Source organism: Lithobates pipiens, unplaced genomic scaffold (genome assembly GCF_037356315.1).
Source record: "Lithobates pipiens isolate NorthernLeopardFrog02 unplaced genomic scaffold, aLitPip1_a1.2 Scaffold_25, whole genome shotgun sequence".
NCBI classification, from domain to species: domain Eukaryota; kingdom Metazoa; phylum Chordata; class Amphibia; order Anura; family Ranidae; genus Lithobates; species Lithobates pipiens.
The window spans coordinates 182,117,203-182,140,337 of record NW_027507787.1 but is presented as its reverse complement, the minus strand read 5'-3'; the positions used below and the strand labels follow the sequence as shown (position 1 = coordinate 182,140,337).

The 23,135-nt window shown below is 42.6% G+C and overlaps 1 protein-coding gene and 1 pseudogene across 2 annotated transcripts in view; one reads left to right on the top strand and one right to left on the bottom strand.

Moving 5' to 3' along the window:
* Positions 1–23,135, bottom strand: part of CFAP46 (cilia and flagella associated protein 46) — a 328,406-nt gene that overhangs the window by 136,307 nt on the left and 168,964 nt on the right. For both annotated transcript variants that reach the window (XM_077455243.1, XM_077455242.1), the window contains 2 exons: positions 22,190–22,288; positions 4,165–4,255 (listed from right to left, as the gene is read on the bottom strand). In XM_077455243.1, coding sequence (XP_077311369.1) covers positions 4,165–4,255; positions 22,190–22,288 — 190 coding nt within the window. The remainder of the gene's footprint in view (positions 1–4,164; positions 4,256–22,189; positions 22,289–23,135) is intronic.
* On the top strand, positions 11,587–13,030 carry LOC143930706 (ras-related protein Rab-8A pseudogene; annotated as a pseudogene).

Here is a 23,135-nt window from a genome sequence, read left to right as displayed (position 1 = left end):
CAATGAGAAGAAGGAGTCCCAGGACAGCTGAGGCTCTGGTGCACATCGCTAGATCAATAAGGGGCTCAGGTGAGTATTAGGGGGGCTGTGAGGGACCAGCACAGAGAAGGTTTTTTGCCTTAAAGCATGGAATGCATGAAGGTAAAAAACCTTCAGCCTTTACAACCACTTTAAGCTGATCTGCACAGGACCACTGCTGTTTTGTCTACACCATTCTGTGAAATCTACATGTTAAGGTGGCCATACATGGATTGAAATTTGGCCGGTTCAGCAGGGACTAGTTGAATTTTGATCCATGTATGATAGAGCTGCTCAATTAATCGCCAAAAATGGTTATAACGATCTTGGTTAAAGTGTTTCACAATTCTTTTTATGCAAAGAATTCTCTCTGCTCTTCTGAAGCCCTCAAAACAAAGAAAGAGAAAAAGCGGGCAGTCTGCCAAGAATCACAACATTATTTATCAGTTGAACTTAAAGCGGGATTCCACCCTAAAGTAGAACCTCCGCTGATCGGATCCCTCCCCCCCTCCGGTGTCACAATTGACACCTTTCAGGGGGGAGGGGGGTGGAGATACCTGTCAAAGACAGGTATTTTCACCCACTTCCGGGCATAGACTCCCGTGGGAGTCTACCCCATTTCCTGCCCTGCCGCGCTGTCTGCTGGGACACACACGGGTCCCAGTGACAGCGCGGAGATTTCCTATTGCGCGGCGCGGCTCGCGCATGCGCAGTAGGGAACCGGGAAGTGAAGCCGATTCGCTTTATTTCCTGATTCCCTCACCTAGAATGGTGGCGGCAGCAGCCGAGAGCCGAGCAATCGATCGGCCTCGGCTGCCGGCATCGCTGGACCCTGGGACAGGTGAGTGTCCATTTATTAAAAGTCAGCAGCTGTAGTATTTATAGCTGCTGGCTTTTAATATTTTTTTTTTTGGTGGAATCCCTCTTTAAGTATAAACATTGTAACAATTTGTCAATGGACTAGACTTTGTGTGTAAGTGAAAAAAGTTTAACCACTTAAACACTAAACCTTTTTCTGACATTTGTTGGTTTTGAGTTAAAATCATTTTTTTTTGCTAGAAAATTACTTAGAACCCCCAAACATTATATTTATATATTTTTTAGTAGACACCCTAGAGAATAAAATGTTGGTTGTTGCAATATTTTATGTCATGCTGTATTTGCACAGCGGTCTTTCAAATGCAATTTTTTGGGAAAAAAATTACTTTAATGAATTTAAAAAAAAAAAAAAAAAAAAAAAAAAAGCCAGTAAAGTTAGCCCATTTTTTTTTTTTTTGTATAATGTGCAATGATTGTGAAAGAAGAACTAATCAAAAAACAAATGTGAAAAGGGATGCAGATTGAAAAATAAAAAAGAAAGAATTATCTCCAAGGATTAAAAACATTAAAATGAATATGAAATGAGACCAGCAGCAAAATAACCCTTTTTTTTCAATCTACTCTATACTATAATACAATACAAAATAAATAAAACAACAATACAACTTGTCCATTTCATTACTAGCTTAGAAGGGCAAGAAAAAGTAAACACATTCATGTAATATAGCTGAAGAGGGAATAGTCCTCTAATAATATTTTCAGGTATACGGTTACTTGAACAAACAAACAAAAGAAACAAAACACAAATATAATCTATGTTCATTTTTAAAAGTTTGGAATTTTTTTTTTTACTTTTTATTCGTAATGTTTCAATTTTAAGAAAGTTCAAGCAGTGGTCAACAAACAATCTAATATAACAAACAAGGAAGTAAACAAAATGATGAAATGATGTAGAAATATTGCCTGAGCTAAGCTCACTTAAGGATGATCGCAATCACAGAATACACTCCTACAAACCAGACAGGGCAAGATTATTGCTGTACTTTGTGTCTGAACATCTGCAATCTTTTTTTCTTTGTGAAACACGGTATATGATCTAATACAACAAGAAAAAAGAAACTGTGGAAATGCAATACCAACGCGGACTGCCAAATATTTTATTTATTTGAAAAAAAAAAAGAATACACTGCAGTGTAAGTTGTATCAAAAATGCAAAAAAAAAATTAATTTTTGACACAACGTGTGTATACTGTTTTTCATAAACAAATATTTTGTAGTCCAAGTTGGTGTTGCATTTCCACCGTTTCTTTTGTCTTGTATTATGACTAAATTTGTGGTGACACCCAAATATATAATAGGGTAAGGGCATCTTTAATTGTGAGTGGATTCCCCCAACCATCCAATATAATTTAATGAAAGCCTGATATATGATCTTCGTTTTAAGGTGAACGGTGCATTTTCCATGAATACACATTTTAAATTATTTTCTAATGTTTAAAAGATTTTGTTAAAGCTACTTGTTCCTGTGACATACTGTTATGACCGGATTTCATAAATAGATGTTTAGGTTAGGTTACTGTCTATACAGAAGATAGCGCAGTCAGCATCCTTGCTGAACATTGACTGACATAAAAACTCAAGCAGTCAAAAAGGAAAATCCACTTTGCACTGCAAGTACACTTGAAAGTGCACATGGAAGTAAAGTCACTGTAGATCCGAGGGGGACATGCAAGGGAAATAAAAAACAGCATTTTACCTTGCACATGACTGGATGATAAAATCAGCAGAGCGTCCACTCATTTCAGATCTACCCCTCAGATTTAGAGCGACTGAACTTCCAAGTGCACTTGCAGTGCAAAGTGGATTTGCCTTTCGTAAATAACCCCCATAGACTTGCAGATGGGGGGAGAAACAAAGCATAACTACTATTCTCCACTGAAAGCCTAGTTTATAAAGGCTAAAATGGTGACTCCTATACATGCAGTATATACTGTGTGTATATATATGTGTGTGTATCTACAACTTATTCTAAAATACAGTTTTTTTACCATTAATACATATGGGTAAACTCATTAGAATTATTATGAACTCAAATATCCTCTTATGCTGGAATGTATGAGTATTTTTTTTTTTTTTCGGATGCTGACATTGACCTTCTTCCTATACCTGAGAGGAGACCAAGGCCCCATTCACACCTGATTGTTTTGCAGCTTGAAGTTTGAAACTCCAAAATGCTCAACATCCAAAATCCCAATTATTACAATGGTGGTTGTCCACATATGAGCGTTTTGATGCCTCTAGCTCACAGCCTGAAGCTCCAAATGTAACATCAGCTACTTTGGAGGCAGATTTGGCCATTTTTGGCCCCATAGATTTCAATGGGAAAGCCTGAAAATGCTTAAATTTAGAGTTTTTAGCATTTTCAGGTGTTTTTCAGGGCATTTTAAGCCTGTAAGAACTGGTTGCTTCCCCCTAGTGCTTTCTATGGGCTAAAACAAAAATGCCTATATGTGAATACACATGTAAAACACTTGAAATACACTTCTAAAAAACCTGTATACGCATGCAAAAACACTTAAATAAAAAACCCTGAAAATCCCTTTCCTCTGGTGTAAATGCAGCCTTAAACCTTACTATTACACCTACAACAACATAATGAATGATGCCCATCTAAGTATTAACTTCTTATATATACATAGTTCATGGTTATATGCAAGGTGTAATATGTAGGTATCATTTTTCTAAGCTAGCTCTGTATTATTGCGCTGGAAAGTGTGTGTGTTTGTGTGTGTGTGTGTATGGTGGGGTACTTTTGCTTGATGGAAATCCTTTCATAGAGCATTTAGCAGGCATAAATTTGTCAACTGAAGTTATAAAGACTGTACATTAGCTGGTTCAGCCACTTTCTACTCTAATAAACTGATTAGACTGTGTCTTTATTCTGCACCCTTATATTGTAGGTTGCCCAGCCCTCAAACTCCCCTGTCAGTCTGATACTCACCTGTCCAGAGAGATATTTCCCATATAGGTACAGAGCTGCTTATCAAAATCTTCTGAGCCAGACCCACACATGCACTGTGGGCTTTTCATTTAATCCCATGGAAAGGCTGGAGGTGAAGTATGACTTCTACATAGGATTTTAATGGGGAGTTTATGTTGTATGTGTAGGCCAAGCTTCGAATATTTTGACAAGCTGCTTTGTGGCTTTAAAGGTGACATCTCTGGATTTCGGACAGGTAAGGATAAGAATGGAATGGAGGGCTACACCTTAAGCAAGTAATGGTAAGTAGTGAATAATATATTTAGCTATTTTTCAAACACATTTACCTTTTTTTTACCACTAAGAGGCTGGTCTGTAACATCATCATTACTGCCATCTTGATTCTCCTCCTTTGCCACCGCAGCTTCTTGTCTATAGCTACAATATTTAAAATACATTATTAAAAAAAACACATGTTATATGTTATACATACACTATGTTATGTTATATCTGTTAACTATAGAAATCCTAATAAGGTTCCAATTTACTGATTAAAACTCTACATTATTTTTAAAGTGGTTGTAAACCCTTACATATACCCAGTGAAGTGAATAGCCTCAGGTCATACACAGAGATAATAAACATCCTCCTACATACAGAAATCTGTATGTGTTTATCTGCAGTCTTCTTTTCTCTAAAAACTTCAAAGTCCAGAATTTATAGAGCTTGTCTGAGCTGAGTCAGCAAATAACTTGGCAATTTGGGCCATAAAGGCTCCCATGGCCGTAATAAAAACCCCAGCTGAAAGGGAAGAGATTCTAGCCATAACCAATGGAGCTAAAGATGACTCCAAGCACAGAACAGACTCCAACAGCAGAAAGCAATAGGACTTCAGGCTACAGATATCAGCACCATCAGAAGTGGTGCTTCAAGAAGTCCTAGGGCCCTCGGCAAAGCATGAGCCTGATGTACCCTGTACAGCCAAATTAGAAAGTGCTTAACAACCAAATTCTGAGAACAAAGTCTCAAAAGCAACTCGTGCAGGATCCAGTGCCCAAAAGTCACTTCCAGGCTATCCATGTAACATCTAGTCCTGCGGGGTCCAGATACGGTACTCCAAAAACAGGGCTGAGGATGACCAAGCCAGATAGCTGCAATCAGAGAGACATCTTCAGTAACAAATAAACAGAACAGGCTTGAATGATGAAAAAAATAAGAATGAAAAAAAATAAGTAAAAAAAGCTAGCAAAAATTGTGTTATTCTTTTATAAAACCCAGCTGAAGAAATGGTTTCTTCCAGTGTAGCTGGCTGTGTCCCTCAATGGACAAGAAATAAATAAACTATGAGCCCAATAACACATGACAAAACCCAGCAGCTGGTATGGGTTAGTACAGATTAGCTGGGATGACATTCCTAATGGAGCTAGGGAGAAGGTGGAATCTTTGTGGGTGAGCTCCAAAGGTTTTGGAAGATAATGGCAAAGTAATACTGGGCGTATGCTACAGGCCCCCTAACCTGAGGGGGAGGCAGACCTCCTATCATAGCTTGGAATAGCGGCAAGGCAGGGCAATGTCATTATAATGGGGGATTTTAATTATTGAGATATAGACTGGGCAGAAGGAACTGCCCATTCATCAAAGGCTTGCCATTTCCTAAATGTCTTGCAGGATAATTTCATGGTTCAGTTGGTGAATGCACCAACAAGAGATAATGCATTACTAGACTTGTTCATTACAAACAACACAGACCTGATCACAGATGTGGAAATATGTGACAACTTGGGAGACAGTGGTCACAGGTTAATTAGATTCAGTATAATTCACAGAAATAAGAAGCACAAGGGTAATACAAGTACCGTATATACTCGAGTATAAGCCGAGATTTTCAGCCTCTTTTTTGAGGCTGAAAGTGCCCCCCTCGGCTTATACTCGAGTCATCGCTGTCTGCCCGCTCGATCAGCGTGTCGAGCAGACAGACAGCGGCCATTCTATTCAAAAGCCGCGCCTCCGGCTCCGCCTTCGCCTGTGATAGGCGGAACACTGAATTTCCCAGCAGCCTGTGTTCCGCCTATCACGGACATCGTATCATCCTCGTACTACGGACGAGGATGATACGACGTCTGTGATAGGCGGAACACAGGCTGCTGGGAAATTCAGTGTTCCGCCTATCACAGGCGAAGGCGGCGGCGCAGCTTTTGAACTTTACAATGGCCGCCGACGAAGAGGGCACGGGACGGAGGCAAGGCAAGGCACGGCACGGCACGGGACGGGACGGGGGCAAGGCAAGGCACGACACGGGACGGATGCAAGGAGGCAAGGCACGGCACGGGATGGAGGCAAGGAGGCAAGGCACGGGACGGAGGCTCGGGACAAAGGTAGGCTGGACACACACACACACACACACACACACACACATGGATGGAGACACACACAGGGATGGATGGATGGATGGATGGAGACACACACACACAGGGATGGATGGATGGATGGATGGAGACACACACACACAGGGATGGATGGATGGATGGATGGAGACACACACACACAGGGATGGATGGATGGATGGACACACACACACACAGGGATGGATGGACGGACACACAGGGATGGACGGACACACAGGGATGGACGGACACACAGGGATGGACGGACACACAGGGATGGACGGACACACACACAGGGATGGACAGGCATGTCTCACCCTCGGCTTATACACGAGTCAATAAGTTTGCCAGTTTTTTTGGGGGTAAATTGGGGGCCTCGGCTTATATTCGGGTCGGCCTATACTCGAGTATATACGGTACACTGAATTTCAAAAGAGACAACTTCCCATAGCTTCACTCTTTGCTACACGATATTAAATAGGATAATATCCTAGGAACAGGTATTGGCCAGTGCATTCCAAAGGGAAATATGTTTAAAAGAGCTAAAATTAATCATGGGTGGCTAAATTCTAACATAAAAATGCATATAAAAGCAAAAAAAAGGTCTTCAAAAAATATAAGGTTGAGGGGTCAGTGTCAGCATTCCAACAATACAAAGAATGCAATAAGAAATATAAGAGCGCAATCAGGTCAGCTAAAATAGACCACAATAGGCACATAGCAGAGGAGAGTAAAAAAAAAAAAGCCCCAATAAATTTTTAAAACATATTAACAGTGAAAAAATGAGACCAGAGCATATTGGCCCCATAAAGGATGATGAAGGGAATTTGGTTACAAGAGACAAGGAGAAGGCAAATATTTTAAATGCTTTCTTCTCAGTTTTCACAAAGGAAAAAGGGGGCTATATTAACCAAGACTGTAATGTTAATAACATGTAACATAATGTACCCTCATGGCTAACAGAAGCCAGTATCAGAAATAGACTTGAAAAACTTAAGTCACCAGAACCAGATGGCTTGCATCCAAGGGTCCTTAAGGAACTCAGTCAAGTGATAGCTAGACTGTGGTTCACAATTGTTATGAACAGTTTACTGACTGTAATGGTACAAGCTGATGAGAAAAGCCAACATGGTACCAATATTTAAAAAATGGTCGAGATATATCCTTGGAAACTACAAGCCAGTCAGTCCAACATCAATAATCTGTAAGCTATTGGAGGGGATGATGATAAGAGACTATATCCAAGATTTTAGTAATGAAAACCGTATCATTAAAAGAGGAGTATGTTTTTTTTCTTCTGCTAATCATACTTATCTAGGTGGATGGAGCATCAGACCGATGCTGCAGCTGTCCCCTGGCATCTTTGCACTGAGAACTGAGCCACTGAACACCACCGATGGCTCGGTTCTCATTCCTCCCCGAGCAAAGTGATGCTGACTGTCAGACAGCATCGCTCCTGGTTTGCTTCTCCGCGCTCATTAGAGCACTGAGCTGTGGAGGGGCAGGGAACGGCTGTCTCAGTGTCTTGCTGAGATTGCCATCAATCAAGGCAGCTGGCGGATCCAGACTTGGGAAGCCGGGATGACACGCTGCCTCGACTGATGGCAATGATGTCAGCAATGAGCGGACTTCAGACCTCTCTCCGCTGAAAAATGGACACAGGAGAAGCCCAGCCTAAAAAGCTCAGGCTGGACTTCTCCTTTAATAGTAATCAGCATGGATTCATGATGGATTGTTCTTGCCAGACCAATCTATTATTGTACTATGAGAAAGTGAGCTGCCATCTAGATAAAGGAAGGCTGGTGGATGTGGTGTATCTGGATTTAGCAAAGGCATTTGATACAGTTCCCCACAAACGTTTACTTTACAAACTGAAGTCTGTCAGCATGGACCATAGGGCGAGTACCTGTATTAAAAACTGGCTACAGGGGCGGACCCAAAAGGTTGTGATAAATAATGATAAGTGTTGAGCCACAACTGTGTGCTTGTACTGCAAATAATAGAACTGCATAGACTGGTGCAGTCTGTATTGGGATTGGGATTGCAATGCAGAGAAGGGCAGTAAGGTACCTCAGCTGTAATATTTAAGTTATGGACACTGTTAATACATACCTTATTTGGCTCTACTGTCTAAAAAGCTTTAGCTAATAGGGTTACATAAAGATGCCAGAGCACTGCAGCTTGACTGAAACATTGCTTATCATTAATTCAAGCTGGCTATACACTAGTAGATTTTCTAACAATTTTTTGTACGAATATTTGTACAAACATTTGTACAAAAATCGGACGAATGTCATTCACAAGTACGTGTATGTCAAAATGTTATTTGCTTTTAACATTCAATTTTAGAATGAATGTAATTCCCCGAACGAAAACCGCAAACACAGTTAGAAATTCATTCAAGAAAAAATTTCCATCCTGCTTCTGCAAATTTTCTTGTCACTTAAAAATTAACTTCAGCTTGACCCCCATCATATCCATTAGAAAAACAAGTAATCCTTCTGAAAACCAAAAAATTAGAAATAAATTCTACTAATGTATAGCCAGCTTTTAGTCTAAAAGGTGGCACCCTGAAACAGATTTCACAGAAGGCTGATATCAATGTGCTATTTTCATAAACAACAGCAAGAGCATCAATGTGCTGACAATGACAGGCTGTAATTTCACTGTCACAAGTGAAGGCTGACAATTGTACTGTTCCCACAGCAGCAAGTCTCTGTTTTGCTAAACCTTAATCAAAGGCTCAGTTTTTGTATAAAGCAGGAAATGTCTTTATAAGACAACTATACTTCAAATACAATAAAACATCCCTTTAGCCCTAACACCACCAACCAAAAAAGACATCAGCAGAGACATAATAATAAAAAATAGTACTTGATACTTTATTAAATATAAATATGTGTGTGTGTAATATATATATATATATATATATATATATATATATATATATATATATATATATATATATATATATATATATACACACACACTTTTAACTTAAAGAAGGTATCCCTTAGATACCTACTATCTGCGCATTAAATCTTTCTGCATTTGGAAATGGCCTCCATGAAATTGGGAGGAAAGCATGAACTAATTACATTGGTTACATTGGATACATATAGAGGTCAAACAGAAACAAATCAAAGTTTTGGTGGCTACAAGTTGTGGGCCTGTAGGCAATAAGTTAATTATAGGGGATAGGGATTATGGTTGAGTACAGAAAGGTGTTACAGCCTTTTTGACTATTTCTGTCTGGGTTACCCTCAGCCACTGTAACAGGCCATCTTCAAATGAAATGCAAAAAGCAATTAAAACCCGACAGAGGTTCTAATTCTTCCCCGTTATGCTAACAAATAGTCATTTGATAGCTGTGGTTCCAAAATATACATAAACTTCAGCTTTAATTAACATTGTTTGATCCCAAGGTTGATCTGTTAATGTGTTTGATTTATTCACTGGTTAGATTAATACAACATCAGGGAAATAACAGGGAAAGAAAATATGTGGGCCCATCCTTTATTTCTATGGCCACCAAGTGACACAGTCATTAGGTAACTGAAACTGAAATAAAAACACCCTGCAAAGGAAGATTATACATATTTACCTTTCTGCTGGTAATTATGAGCATAATACGCCCCTCCTCTTCACTGTCCTCTGGGACTGTGACATAAGGGGCGGGGACTTCACCCGGTGACCCCGCCCATTTTCCCTATATAAGTCATCACACACCACGTCCTTGTCATTGCGGCCAGAGAGAGCGTTGAGTTAACATCTCAAGGAAGAAGAAGAAGAGAAGGGGGCAGCAGCGGCGACAGAAGGCCGGGCCACTGCTAGTAAAAGAGCTGGAAGAAGGAGTGGAGGCCCGGCAAGAAGAACCGAAGAGGGGGACAAGACCCCTGAAGTCGGAAGAAGAGGCGGCGGCGGCGACGGAAGACCGGGCCACCGCTAGTAAAAGAGCTAAAGCAAGAAGAAACGAAGAGGGGGACAAGACCCCCGAAGTCGGAAGAAGACCCCCGGGCGGCGACGAAGAAGAAAGCCAGGCTCCTCCACTAGTAAAAGAGCTAGCAGAATATAGCGGAGGAGTCCGGCGGATAGACCCCCAAGACAGAAGAAGACCCCCAGAGCTGTGCAATAAATTATTTTGAAACCTTGTGTTGTGTTTTAATTACATTTTTATTTCACCAGGTGAATGGGTGGGGGGCAGGTATCTGGGGGCCCCCTTATTAAAGGGGGATCCCGGATTCCGATGAGCCCCCCTATTCGCAGACCCCGACAACCAATGGCCAGGGTTGTCGGGAAGAGGTCCTTGCCCTCATCAACACAAAGCAACCCCACATGTAGAGGGCACACGGCCTGGTATGGCTCAGGAGGGGGGAGCACTCCTCGCTCGTCCCCATCCCCTTTCCTCACCGGCTGGGCTGTGTGCTCAGATAAGGGTCTGATATGGACTTTGTGGGGGACCCCCACGCCGTTTTTTCGGCATAGGGCTTCTCCTTTAAGTCCATACCAGGTGATGGGGCCAGCCGTGTGCGGGAAAGTCCGTTCATTTCAAAAGTCCGGCCGACTAGTGCACAGACAATTTTTGAGTCAAAACTACTTTCTAAGTCCGCCTGACTTTTGGGGGAAAAAAAGTCAGCCGGAGCCCACACACGGCCGGATTAGTCTGATCGTGTGTACGCGGCATAATAGATACAAAACACACCAATTAATACTGTAATGTTCGGGGGACCAGGTAGATCGCTGGACACAGGCTTTTCACACAGCAAAGGGTTTATTAAACTTAAATAGCTTACAGCAGCCAAAAACAAAAGGAAAAAGGTCTGTAGTCTCACCGACTTGCAAAGTCCAGAACAGCTGTCTTTATCAGAAACAGAGCTTGGTCTTGATGGCAGGTAGCTTCCCCTGCCAGGAGCCTTCCAAACAGGACACTGCTGTCCACTTCAGTTGCTGCAACCTAAAACAAACACCAAACACCATCCACCATGTGTTCTCCACTCCTCCACACCCATCTACCACTTCCTGTCTTGTTTTTTAAAGGCACTCCCTTAACAGGTGGGTTAATCAATTTTATTCATTTAAAAAGACCACAACCCAAACAGAGGGGAAATATAGCGTCCTTCCAGGACCCAGCCACGGCGTCCTGTACAATACATTAAGCAAATTATATTTTTTACAATTATAAGGGGTATACAGCTGCAGCAATTGAAGTGATTTTTGTATTTTGTTTAACATTTATATATTTTTTTTCCCACAACTAAAACTTTTATTTGGATAAAAGTAAAGCATACAATAAGTTTGAGCACTAATTGTACAATGATTTACAGAGCACAAAGTACAAGTATATTCAAATTGACTGTGCATAAAGTAGTTAAGCCTAGTGTAATTTTGTCTCAATTGGTAAAATCTAGAAACAAAGAAATACATGTGAGATAAAGGAGTCACTCGTGGCCTTGGATGTAAGAGCAGGTCTGTGTAGACAACCGATAACCGATAACCTGAGAAAGTGGTCGTATTAGGAGAGCCGGAGCCAACTATAAGCCTATCAATGCTGGCTGCGATGGTATGGATATTATGCAGTTATCAGAGGATGACTTCAACTCTACCTTCATCTACACCATAGGTATTGACTTTAAAACCAGAACTACAGAATTAGGTGGCGAGCGAATTAAGCTACAGATATGGGATACTGCTGGACAAGAGAGGTTTCGTACAATCACAACGGCATGTTACAGAGGAGCAATGGGTATTATGCTGGTATATGATATTACCAATGAAAAGTCATTCAACAATATAAAAACTGCATATGAAATATTGAAGAGCATGCCTCTGCTGATGTTGAAAAATGATTCTTGGAAACAAATGTGACGTGAATCAAAAACGGCAAGTTTCTAAGGAGAATGGGAAAAGCTGGCACTCGAACATGGAAATAAATTTAAGGAGACTAGTCCAAAGGCCAATCTTAATGTGGAAATGCTTTTTTTACGTTAGCGCGAAAAATCAAAGCAAAAAAGGAAAAAAAAATGGAGGGAAACAGTTCCCAGGGCAGTAATCAAGGAGTGAAAATAACCCCAGAACAACAGTAGAAGAGCAGTTTCTTTCTGTGTGTTCTTCTGTGAGGGATCTTGCTTTAATGGAGTTTCTTGATCCATCAAACTGGACTGTGCCTGTATTTGAATTCCTGTTATCATAGACCTAGAACCTCAAAGCACCAGCTCTGCCAAACCTTTGCTACCTGAATGAGAGTGATAAGCTCTGTTTTACTAAGCAGTTCTGGAATATGTTCTAAGTTGGTACATTTCTTCATTATTTTCCTTTTTTGAGATGAAAACCAGATTTTTTTATTTTAATTCAAAGCCTGTTGTCTATAAATCCAAGCATTCATATAGAGCTATATTTCCTTTTTTTAACTAACCTCTGAATGTCATTTCTTTATATTGGGGTACATGCATATGATCTTTATGCGCACAAATACAAAAGGTGTGTGTTATCTACCTATACATGCACATATGTGTATGTAGAAATGTGTACCTTTACATTGTATTTCAAAACTAGTCTTTCTTGTCATATCCAATGGTGGAACCAAAATTTATTTTTTGCTTTAATTTAAAGCGCTCTAGACTTTTGCATAATAATTTAAAGAAATAATACACATAAATAAGACCAATTAGTTGTGTCAAGTGTATCCCTCTTGTAATGTAAACTGGCATTTATACAGGATACGTCATACGGTTTTCATGCTTTCTTATCTTTAGATTTGAAATATGACCAGTTAAGTTGACTCATAAAAGCTTTTATGTCCAGAAAATAAAATAAATGGTCATTTTCATAATCTTGACTTTTACTTGACAGTTCCAAGCAAGCAGTGTAAAAGCTATAGCTAATGAGAGGGTCAAAGATCTCTATAAATGTTTTATACTGTGATTAGGACGATTACTTCCCCAAATTTTAGATGTCTTAAAGTTGTAAAAAAAGAGTGCCAACAGATGTTTGAAGTGTACAGAGCTGATTTACAGACTGGCATCAATATCAGACATTATATGCATTCATTTGTAGTATGACTAACTATAAATAACCCAGAACAAAATGTCAAAAATGTTAAAATTACTGCAGGTCCTTTCCTTGTAATATCTCTCTGGATATGACACACAAAGAAGGCTGGGAAGAATAGATATCCTTTGTTATAGAATATTTCCATCTTTCTGATCAATATAGTATTGGAAGGCGAAAAGGCAATGAAACAAGTGGGTTTGCAAATTATATGCATTACAAATCATGTTCATTCATTGACATTGAAGTACTTCCTTTTTTTCCCCCCATTTCAATGATCGACAACTATAAAGTTATCGTCAGTTACTTCTGACCTTTTTGTATAGACACAGCATTTTACAGTAAATGCAAACCTTTCTCTCTGGGGGAAAATGCATATGTCACAAGCATTTTCTATAGGGTAAGCAGACACATAATACAGGTGTCTACAGTGATTATTTCATTGCCCTTGCTTTACAGTATCTCCTAGTGGTTAGAGAGGTAGATAGGAACTTAAATGCACAGCTAAATTATATATGCACTTCCAAAAAAAAAAGAAGAAAAAAATAAGTTGTACTCGCATTATATTTTAAAGCTCCAAAAACTGTTTTCGTTTTGGACAGAGTGGGGAAGGATTTAACCACGTACGGACCGCCACACGCCAAAATATATGTCCTAAGTTCGAAGAGGAATATCGTTGTTATGACAGGAGCTAGCTGCCATAACCCCCGAATCCTCTTCTTCAGCTGGCGGTCCGCTTTCCGATAAGAGTTGTCTGCGGCGGATTTTCCGCAAGCTCACTTTTATCGGTGGTGGGAGACGGGCCCTCCCGCCACACTCTGATGCCTCTGCTGCTTACCGGAGCCGTCGGTGCTGGGCATGAAGACGAATGAGGGGGAAGATAGCCCCAACCCGTCTCCATAACATTGCAGGGTGGAAGCGACGTCAAAACTTCACTTTTGCCCAAAGCTCTTAAAGGGCCATTTTTTTTTTATTGCATTTTAGTGTAAATATGAGATCTGAGGCCTTTTTGACCCCAGATCTCATATTTAGGAGGTCATGCTTTTTTTCTATTACAAGGGATGTTTACATTCCTTGTAATAGGCATAAAAGTGACTTTTTTTTTTTTTAAATAGTGTAAAAATAAAAAGTAAAATAACTATGAGAAAAAAAATGTTTAAACACGCCCCGTCCCGCCGAGCTCAAATGCAGAAGCGAACGCATACATGAGTAGCGTCTGCATACGTAAACGGTGTTCAAACCACACATGTGAGGTATCACCGCGATCGGTAGAGTGAGGGCGATCATTCTAGCCCTAGACCCCTGTAACTCAAAACATGCAACCTGTAGAATTTTTTAAACATTGCTTATGGAAATTTTTAAGGGTGAAAGTTTGTCGCCATTCCACGAGTGGGCGCAGTTTTGAAGTGTGACATGTTGGGTATCAATTTACTCGCCGTAATATATTCTTTCAAAATATTAAAAAAATTGGGCTAACTTTACTGTGGTCTTATTTTTTTAATTTAAAAAAAAGTGTATTTTTTCCAAAAAAAGTGTGTTTGTAAGACCGCTGCGCAAATACAGTGTGACAGAAAGTCTTGCAATGACCGCCATTTTATACTCTAGGGTGTTAGAAAAAAAATGTATAATGTTTGGGGTTCTAAGTTATTTTCTAGCAAAAAAAAAATTGTTTTTAACTTGTAAACACCACATCTCAAAAAGAAGCGCGTCCTTAAGTGGGTAATCTGTCAGGTCTTTACTGATATTCTGGGGATTGGTTAGGGAGATTTATCCTCATTTCCAGAAATGAAGCGAGGAAAAATCTGCAACAAGGACAGAGAAAGAGTTGCTTACGAGTAAAGATGTGCTATGCTCAGATCCACTGGAATATTCTTTGCTGGGGCAGGCTATGCAATCAGATCCATTCAAAGTGTCTTTTTAGGCCGAATTGAATGGTACCCGGGCCTCGTGGCAGAAAAAGTGAGGTTTGGTCCATAACGCTTCTCTTTTTAGAGAGCTGGACCCCAGGATCCAGCGCTTTGGTTTTTTCAGCCATAAAGTTTTCCTAGTGGGATGCTTTATGGATCCAGGAGTGTGGATCCCCTGATAAAAAGGGGCCCCGGTTCCAGAAGGTTTTTAACGGAGTCCACCATGAGGTGTGAAGATTGGGTCTGTTGGTTTTACCACAGAATCCCTGCGGTGGGAAAGGTAAGTGGGGATTTCTAAGGAATTTCATTTTCTTATGAATTGTCTCCTTTAAAAGTAAATGTTGTCATGCCTAAAATTCACCACTGGGGGCTGCATAGAGCATGTACCTTGTCATGGTTTGGTCAGATCACTCTGTATCAGCAGAAGCTGCAGACTTCCATCCGATTAGCAGTCCCAAGCCTCCGGTAAGATATTGGGGGGGTTTCCAAAAACACCCCCACCTGGACAAAAGCTCTCCACCTCTCCCTGAATAGAGGGGGGAGTCAGAATGATCGGCGGATGCCGCTCCATTCTCCACCGCCTCTGCACGGGGGTTCTGTCAGCTCTCCTCCTCGCTGCCCTCCCCCCCACACACACACACCAATCCCGTTGGATCAGAGGCCCTCGTGCGGGAAAATGCTCTTTTTAAAAAAAGAGGAAGGGCGCGGTGGGAATACAGAGAGGGCGTGGCTTAGCGTGGGAGTACATTTAAAAAGCTCCATTTTGCTGACTGCAGCTTTTAGAGGGACACAAGAGCAAAAAGGGGCATGTAAGTGGTGACACAGGCATTCCCTTGGCACATTTACTAAAGCACCAGGCTGAGCACTAATAGCAGCGGCAGTCGCTGGACTATTTGCTCAAGCAGTGGGTGCAATTTCTTCTGGTACTACCTCTGCATTTTTGCATCGGGCTATGGTCAGAAGGAGGGGTAGAATCACCCCAAAAAAGGGCTCAAAGCTCAAAAAAGCCTAAACTCATCTCCACAATGGCATCCTCCCCTGAGAAATCTGAGGTGGCTGGTCAGAGTGAGCCATCAGGGCCATCAAATGTTGCAACTGTTTCCAACAGTGCAGCCCCTGTCTATATTACTGAAGAGATTTTTTCCTCAGCCATGATAGGTTTGGAAGAAAGGTTAGCAGCTTTAATTACATCCCAGTGTGGGACAAAATGTGACAGGTCCCCTTCCATTACCCAGTACCCTCAAACTGAGTAACTGGGGGTGGGAGGAGACAAATTTCTCTCAGGGGACCATGAAGAGGCTGATGACTCCCCTTCTGAGGGGTCAAATGCAGAAGGATCAGCTGCACAATCTGAAAGATTGATGGTGCAATCTCTTACTGAAATGATCCGTTACACATTTATGCTACCCCTAACTGAGTCGGTTGATAAGCCACCTTCATTTGGGTTCGCTAAAGCCTCAAGCTGTGTATGCCTTTCCTGTCCATCCATTCCTGGAAAAGATTATGTATTCTGAGAGGGATCAACCAGATAAGCAATTTTTCCTTCCTAAAAAGTTTTCAACACTTTATCCTATGGAGGAAAAAGTCCCTAAAAAGTGGGGGATACCAGCAATTGATGCTGCTACAGTAGGTGCCGCCATTATTGTGTTTCCAGCGCGACACTGTCGCGCTGGTTCCCGGTGACAGGCTTCTCCAACCAGCGCGATCCCGTTGCTCTGGTTCTTGCGCTGGCTGCAATAGGAAAATGTCATTTTCCTATAGTAGCGAGAGCGAGAGAGCGGCGATAATGTCGCCTCACTCATGAAGCCTGCATGCCTTCTCGGGGGCATACCAGGCCCTTAGGTCTGGTAGGGATTTTAAGGGGAATCCCCTACGCCGAAAAAACGGCGTGGGGTAACCCCCAAAATCCATACCAGACCCCTATCCGAGCACGCAGCCCGGCCGGTCAGGAAAGGGGGTGGGGACGAGCGAGCGCCCCCGAGCCATACCAGGCCGTGTGCCCTCAACATGGGGGGGGGGATTCTTGGGGAACCACCCCAAAGCACCTTGTCTCCATGTTGATGAGGACAAGGGCATCTTCCCGACAACCCTGGCCGTTGGTTGTCGGGGTCTGCGGGCGGGGGGCTTATCGGGATCCGGGAGCCCCCTTTAATAAGGGGGCTCCCAGATCCCGGCTCCCCACCCTATGTGAATGAGTATGGGGTACAATGTACCCCTACCCATTCACCTGTGAAAAAAAATGTAAAAAAAAAAAACACAACACACAAGGGTTAAAGTAGTTTATTGCACAGCTCCGGGGGTATTTCATCTTCGGGGGTGTTCTCACTGGACTCCTCCGCTATCTTCTGCTAGCTCTTCTGCTAGCGGAGGAGCCCGGCTTTCTTCTTTGTCGCCGCCCTCTTCTTCCGATTTCACGGGGTCTTGTCCCCCTCTTCGGTTCTTCTTGCCGGGCCACCGCTTCATCTTCCAGCTCTTTTACTAGCAGTGGCCCGGTCTTCTGTCGCCGCCGCCACCACCACCGCCACCACCGCCTTTCGTTCTTCTTTTTCTGGAGATGTTGACTCGACACTCTCTCCGGCCGCAATGCCAGGGACGCGGTGCACGGCGACTTATATAGGGACAAGGGGCGGGGTCACTGGTTGATGTCACATGGTGACCCTGCCCCCTTACGATTTTACAGTGTGACATCGTAAGGGGGCGGGGTCACCATGTGACATAAACCGGTGACCCCGCCCCTTGTCCCTATATAAGTCGCCGCACACCGCGTCCCTGGCATTGCGGCCGGAGAAAGCATCGAGTCAACATCTCTAGAAGAAGAAGAAGAACGGAAGGCGGTGGCGGCGGTGACAGAAGACTGGGCCACCGCTAGTAAAAGAGCTGGAAGAAGAAGCGATGGCCCGCCAAGAAGAACCAAAGAGGGGGACAAGACCCCGCGAAGTCGAAAGAAGAGGGCGGCTACGAAGAAGAAAGTCTGGCGAGAAGATCCCCGAAGACAGAAGACCCCAGGAGCTGTGCAATAAACTACTTTAACCCTTGTGTGTTGTGTTTTTTTTACATTTTTTTCACAGGTGAATGGGTAGGGGTACATTGTACCCCATACTCATTCACATACGGCGGGGGGCCGCTATCCGGGGGCCCCCTTATTAAAGGGGGCTCCTGGATTCCGATAAGCTCCCCCCCGCAGACCCCGACAACCAACGGCCAGGGTTGTCGGGAAGAGGCCCTTGCCCCCCCTTCCCCAAGGCACCCCCCTTGTTGAGGGCATGCGGCCAGGTACGGCTCAGGAGGGGGGGGGGGGGCGCTCGCTCGTCCCCACCCCCTTTCCTGATCGGCCGGGCTGCGTGCTCGGATAGGGGTCTGGTATGGATTTGGGGGGGACCCCACGCCGTTTTTTTCGGCGTAGGGGATTCCCCTTAAAATCCCTACCGGACCTAAGAGCCTGATATGCCTCCCAAGGGGGAACCCATGACATTTTTTTTTAATTTGGCGTGGAGTTCTCCCTTAGGAGTCATACCAAACAACAGTGCCTGGTATTGCGGGAATCCAATTCGGATCCCCGCACCAGTGTGAACCCGGCCAGCGGTGACTGATGCTTATCGGGAAAGGAAAAGAAACATTTTTCCTTTCCCGATGCGAGCCAGCTCGGCGCTGGCTCCCGCGACGGGGCTCGTAGGGTGTCAATCTCGCCGATAGAAGCGGCGAGATTGACACAATATCGCGGTCACCTACTGTATATCCTCTGTGAATAAAAGTATGACTTGTCCAGTAGACAATGCTCAAATGCTTAGGGATTGAAATGGATAAGAAGTTGGAATTCCTATTAAAAAGCACTTTGTCTGGCAGGTTCAGTGACTCGGCCTGCGCTGGCAGCAATTTGTATATGTCAATCCTTGAGAGACCAAGACTAAACAGGTGCTCAAGGTTATTCCTGATCAGCAGGCCCAGGATTTAGCCGAGCTACCAGGGGCTTTATGTTTTTCATTAGACGCCATGAGGGATTTTATTCTCCAGGCTTCCTGCCTTACGCTTGGGCTGGTGCATATGTGTAGAATCTTATGGTTGAAAAATTGGTCAGTCGAAGCGCCATGCAAGAAGCTCCTGGCTAGTTTTTCTTTTCACGGTGAAAAGCTGTTCAGGGATGATTTGGATAAATACAAACAAAAAATTTCTAGTGGAAAAAGTACCCTTTTACCAGTTAAGAAGAGGAGTACACGTATTTCATTTAAACAAGCTCCTTCTCCAGTGCCAGGGGCATCTGCCTCCAGGCAGTCACGATGGCCTCCGCCTTCAAGTTCAAGAGGTAAACCTCAGGGTCAACCCCAGGGACAAAAGAAGTCCTGGGGGAAGAAACCTACAAGACAAAATACTAAAGCCTCCTTATGAAAAGGCGCCCCTGCTCGCTCAAGTGGGGGGACAACTTCTACAGTTCTCAAGGGTCTGGCAGGAAGAGTGTCGAGACAGATGGGTGACTTCCTTAATAACTTTAGGGTACAAACTAGAGTGCCAAAAGTTCCTGTCTCCTCATTTTCTCAGATCAAATGTTCCCAGGGATCCAGAGGAAAATTTTTCAAGCATCAGACCATCTTTTGTCTCAGTGATCTCAGTGGCCCCCATAGAAGAGCAGGGATGAGGTTTTATTCAAACCTTTTCACGGTACCAAAACCAAATGGAGATGTCAGACCCATTCTAGATCTCAAAGATCTAAAATGGTTTCTGAATATCCTCTCTCTTTGCATGGAGTCAATCCAATCAGTAGTCTCCATCCTACAAGGTGGAGAACTTCTGGTGTCAATCGATATCAAGGATGCATATCTCCATGTGCCCATTTTTCCCGCTCACCAAAAATATCTACATTTCGAGGTAGAAAATCTTCATTTTCAGTTTGTAGCTCTGCCTTTCGGTCTAGCTACTGCATCATGAGTGTTTACAAAGCTCCTCCTCTAGCCAGATTATGGGCCTAATGTATATTGATTATAGCTTACCTAGGTGATCTGCTCTTGATAGACCAGTCGGTAACCCGCTTAGACCAAAGTATGGTCACCACAATCAACTACTGGAATACATAGGTTGGATTTTCAACCTAGAGAAATCTTCCTTAAAACCATCATGGAAATTAGAATACTTGGGTCTGATCATAGATACAGCCCAGAAAAGGGTATTCTTACCCAAGGCGAATATCAATCCCATAAAGGGCAGCACAGTGGTGTAGTGGTTAGCACTCTCACCTAGCAGTAAAAAGATTTACTGGTTCAAATCTCAACCACGACACTACTGCCTGGAGTTTGCATGTTCTCCCTGTGCTTGCGTGTGTTTCCTCCGGGTACTCCGGTTTCCTCCCATACTCCAAAGACATGCAGGAAGGTTAATTGGCTTCTGTCCAAAATTGGCCCTAGTATATGAATGGGGACCTTGGATTGTGGACCTTGGATTGTGGACCTTGGATTGTGGGCTCCTTGAGGGTAGAGACTGATGTGAGTGTGCAATGTACAGGGATAGGGACAATTGTAGACACACACTCAGGTTGAACTGGATGGACTGGTGTCTTTATTCAACCTTACTAACTATGTAACTATGTAAAGGAACTGATTCAGGCGGTCCAGGCAAAGAAGAATCCTTCTACTCGACTTAGCCTGAGGTTGTTGGGAAATATGGTGGCCTCATTCAAGGCTGTTCCTTATGCTCAGTTTCATTTGAGGCTGCTGCAAAACAGTATCCTATCAGCTTGGAACAAGAAGGTCCAAGCTCTAGATTTTCCAATGCGTCTGTCTCCAAGGGTGCGCCGAAGCCTCAGTTGGTGGTTCATAACCAAGAATCTGCAGAAGGGAAAATCCTTTCTACCAGTTAGCTGGAAGGTGGTAACAACAGTCTTTCAGGTTAGGGAGCACTCCTGGAAGAAGCGACTGTCCAAGGGAAATGGTCCAGATCAGAAATGACCTTACCCATCAACATTCTAGAGATTCAGGCAGTGCGCGTAGCCCTGAGGGTTCAGGTTATGGAATTGTCCTGTCAGGATCCAATCAGACAATGCCACAGCAGTGGCCTATATCAATTACCAATGGGGCATGAGAAGTTGTGCGGCGCAGAGAGAGATGAATCATATCCTAACTTGGGCAGAAAACAATATACCTTGCCTATCGGCAGTCTTCATTCCAGGAATAGAAAATCGGCAGACGGACTAGAGTCACCAGCAGTTGTTCCCGGGAGAATGGTCCCTTCACCCAGATATCTTCCTGACAATATGCCAAAGATGGGGGATCCCAGACGTAGATCTGTTTGCGTCCAGGTTCAACAAAAATATTGACAACTTTGTGTCAAGAACAAAGGATCCGTTAGCATGCGGGAACAGATGCCTTGGTGTTCCCGTTGAATTAGTTCTCACTGATTTATGCATTCCCTCCTATTCTGCTGCTTCCAGTACTTCTTTGCAGGGTCAATCAGGAAGGGAAGTCGGTGATTCTTGTGGCCCCAGTATGGCCCAGAAGATCCTGGTATGCAGAGATAATACGGATGGTGGTAGGGGACCCATGGACTCTACCACTATGCTCCCCAGACTCTGCCATCGAATAATATTCCTGGACCCTTCCAGCTTTCTATTCCTATCCTCCGATTCTTCCATCCTTTTTTCCTTATTCATGGATTCCTATTTCCCTATCCCTGGACTCTTCCATTGTCTCTCCATGGATTTCACCATCTTTCAATTCTTATCCCTTGACCCCTCCATCCTTCAGTTCTATCCCCGAACTCGTCCATCCTTTAGTTCCCATCTCTAGACTACTCCATCCTTCCTTTCCTATTAATGGATTCCTCCTTCCCTATTTCCAGACTCCTCCATCTTTCTAATCGTGATACATCGCAGAATCAAATCGAATCGTTGACATGATAATCGTAATAGAATCAAATTGTGAGACCACCGAAGATCCACACCACCTAATAAATAAATATATATATATATATATATATATGTTATCCCATGATTTGAGGAACATTAATATTATATAACAATGCTATAAATTAAGCAAACATATGCAACATACCTTATCAGTTCATATTCGCTAATGGACATATTGCTGACTGTTCTTTGGTGATAACTGGCTGCATTGTAGAGCTTTAAATCTCCACATATTTTGGAAATTCTATTGAAAAGAAAAGGAATAATTAATTTGCTACATCAATTTCAAAAGTTAAAAAAGCAATCGTTGAAACACATCGTGAAAACAGGAAACCACAAAGAAAAATAATTTTATTATTATTTACTGTAAATGTAATGTAAATTGTCAGACACAGCACTCTAAAAAGGAAAGTATGTTTTCAGTTTTGCTGCAACATTGGGTATAGAGTTGAAAATAAATGAGGAAATCAATTTGCAGATTTATTAATCTCTTTTAACAATTTACCAGAATAATGACATTTCAAAGTTTAGGGTGTACATGGTGACACATAAAGTAAACCTATCATGGTAAAGTTGTCAATCTGGCTTAGAAATTCTTCTAATGTTTTAAGTGGGATTTTCTTTTTTTAAGTTTTTTTCTTTATAGTATCAGCAGAATAAAAACATTTACAGGCTGTATTTTTTTTTTTTTTTTTTTTAGATGTGATAGCGCTGGTGTGCCCATGTGCATGTGGCTGTTGTGACATCATCACATAAGTGCACTGTGACATTGCGCACGGTGCATGTGCCAGTGTTTGGTGGCCATTTTCAAGTGCATTAATGGGCAAATCTCGAGACAAGTAAGTCCAACACCTCTGATGAAGCCAGCCTGAATGGTGAAACCAGTTAGGTTTTCCTGGAAAAGCCCCTTTTCTCCTGTGCTGACTGGACCAGACTGAGACTGATAAGTATATGCTATTCACATCTGCCTTCATTTTGGATGCCTATATGAATGCATTGCCTTGTATTATTTCAATCTTGTCCCTGACATCCTTGGACAGCTCTTTGGTCTTGGCAATGGTGGGGAGATTGGAATCTGATTGATTGATTGC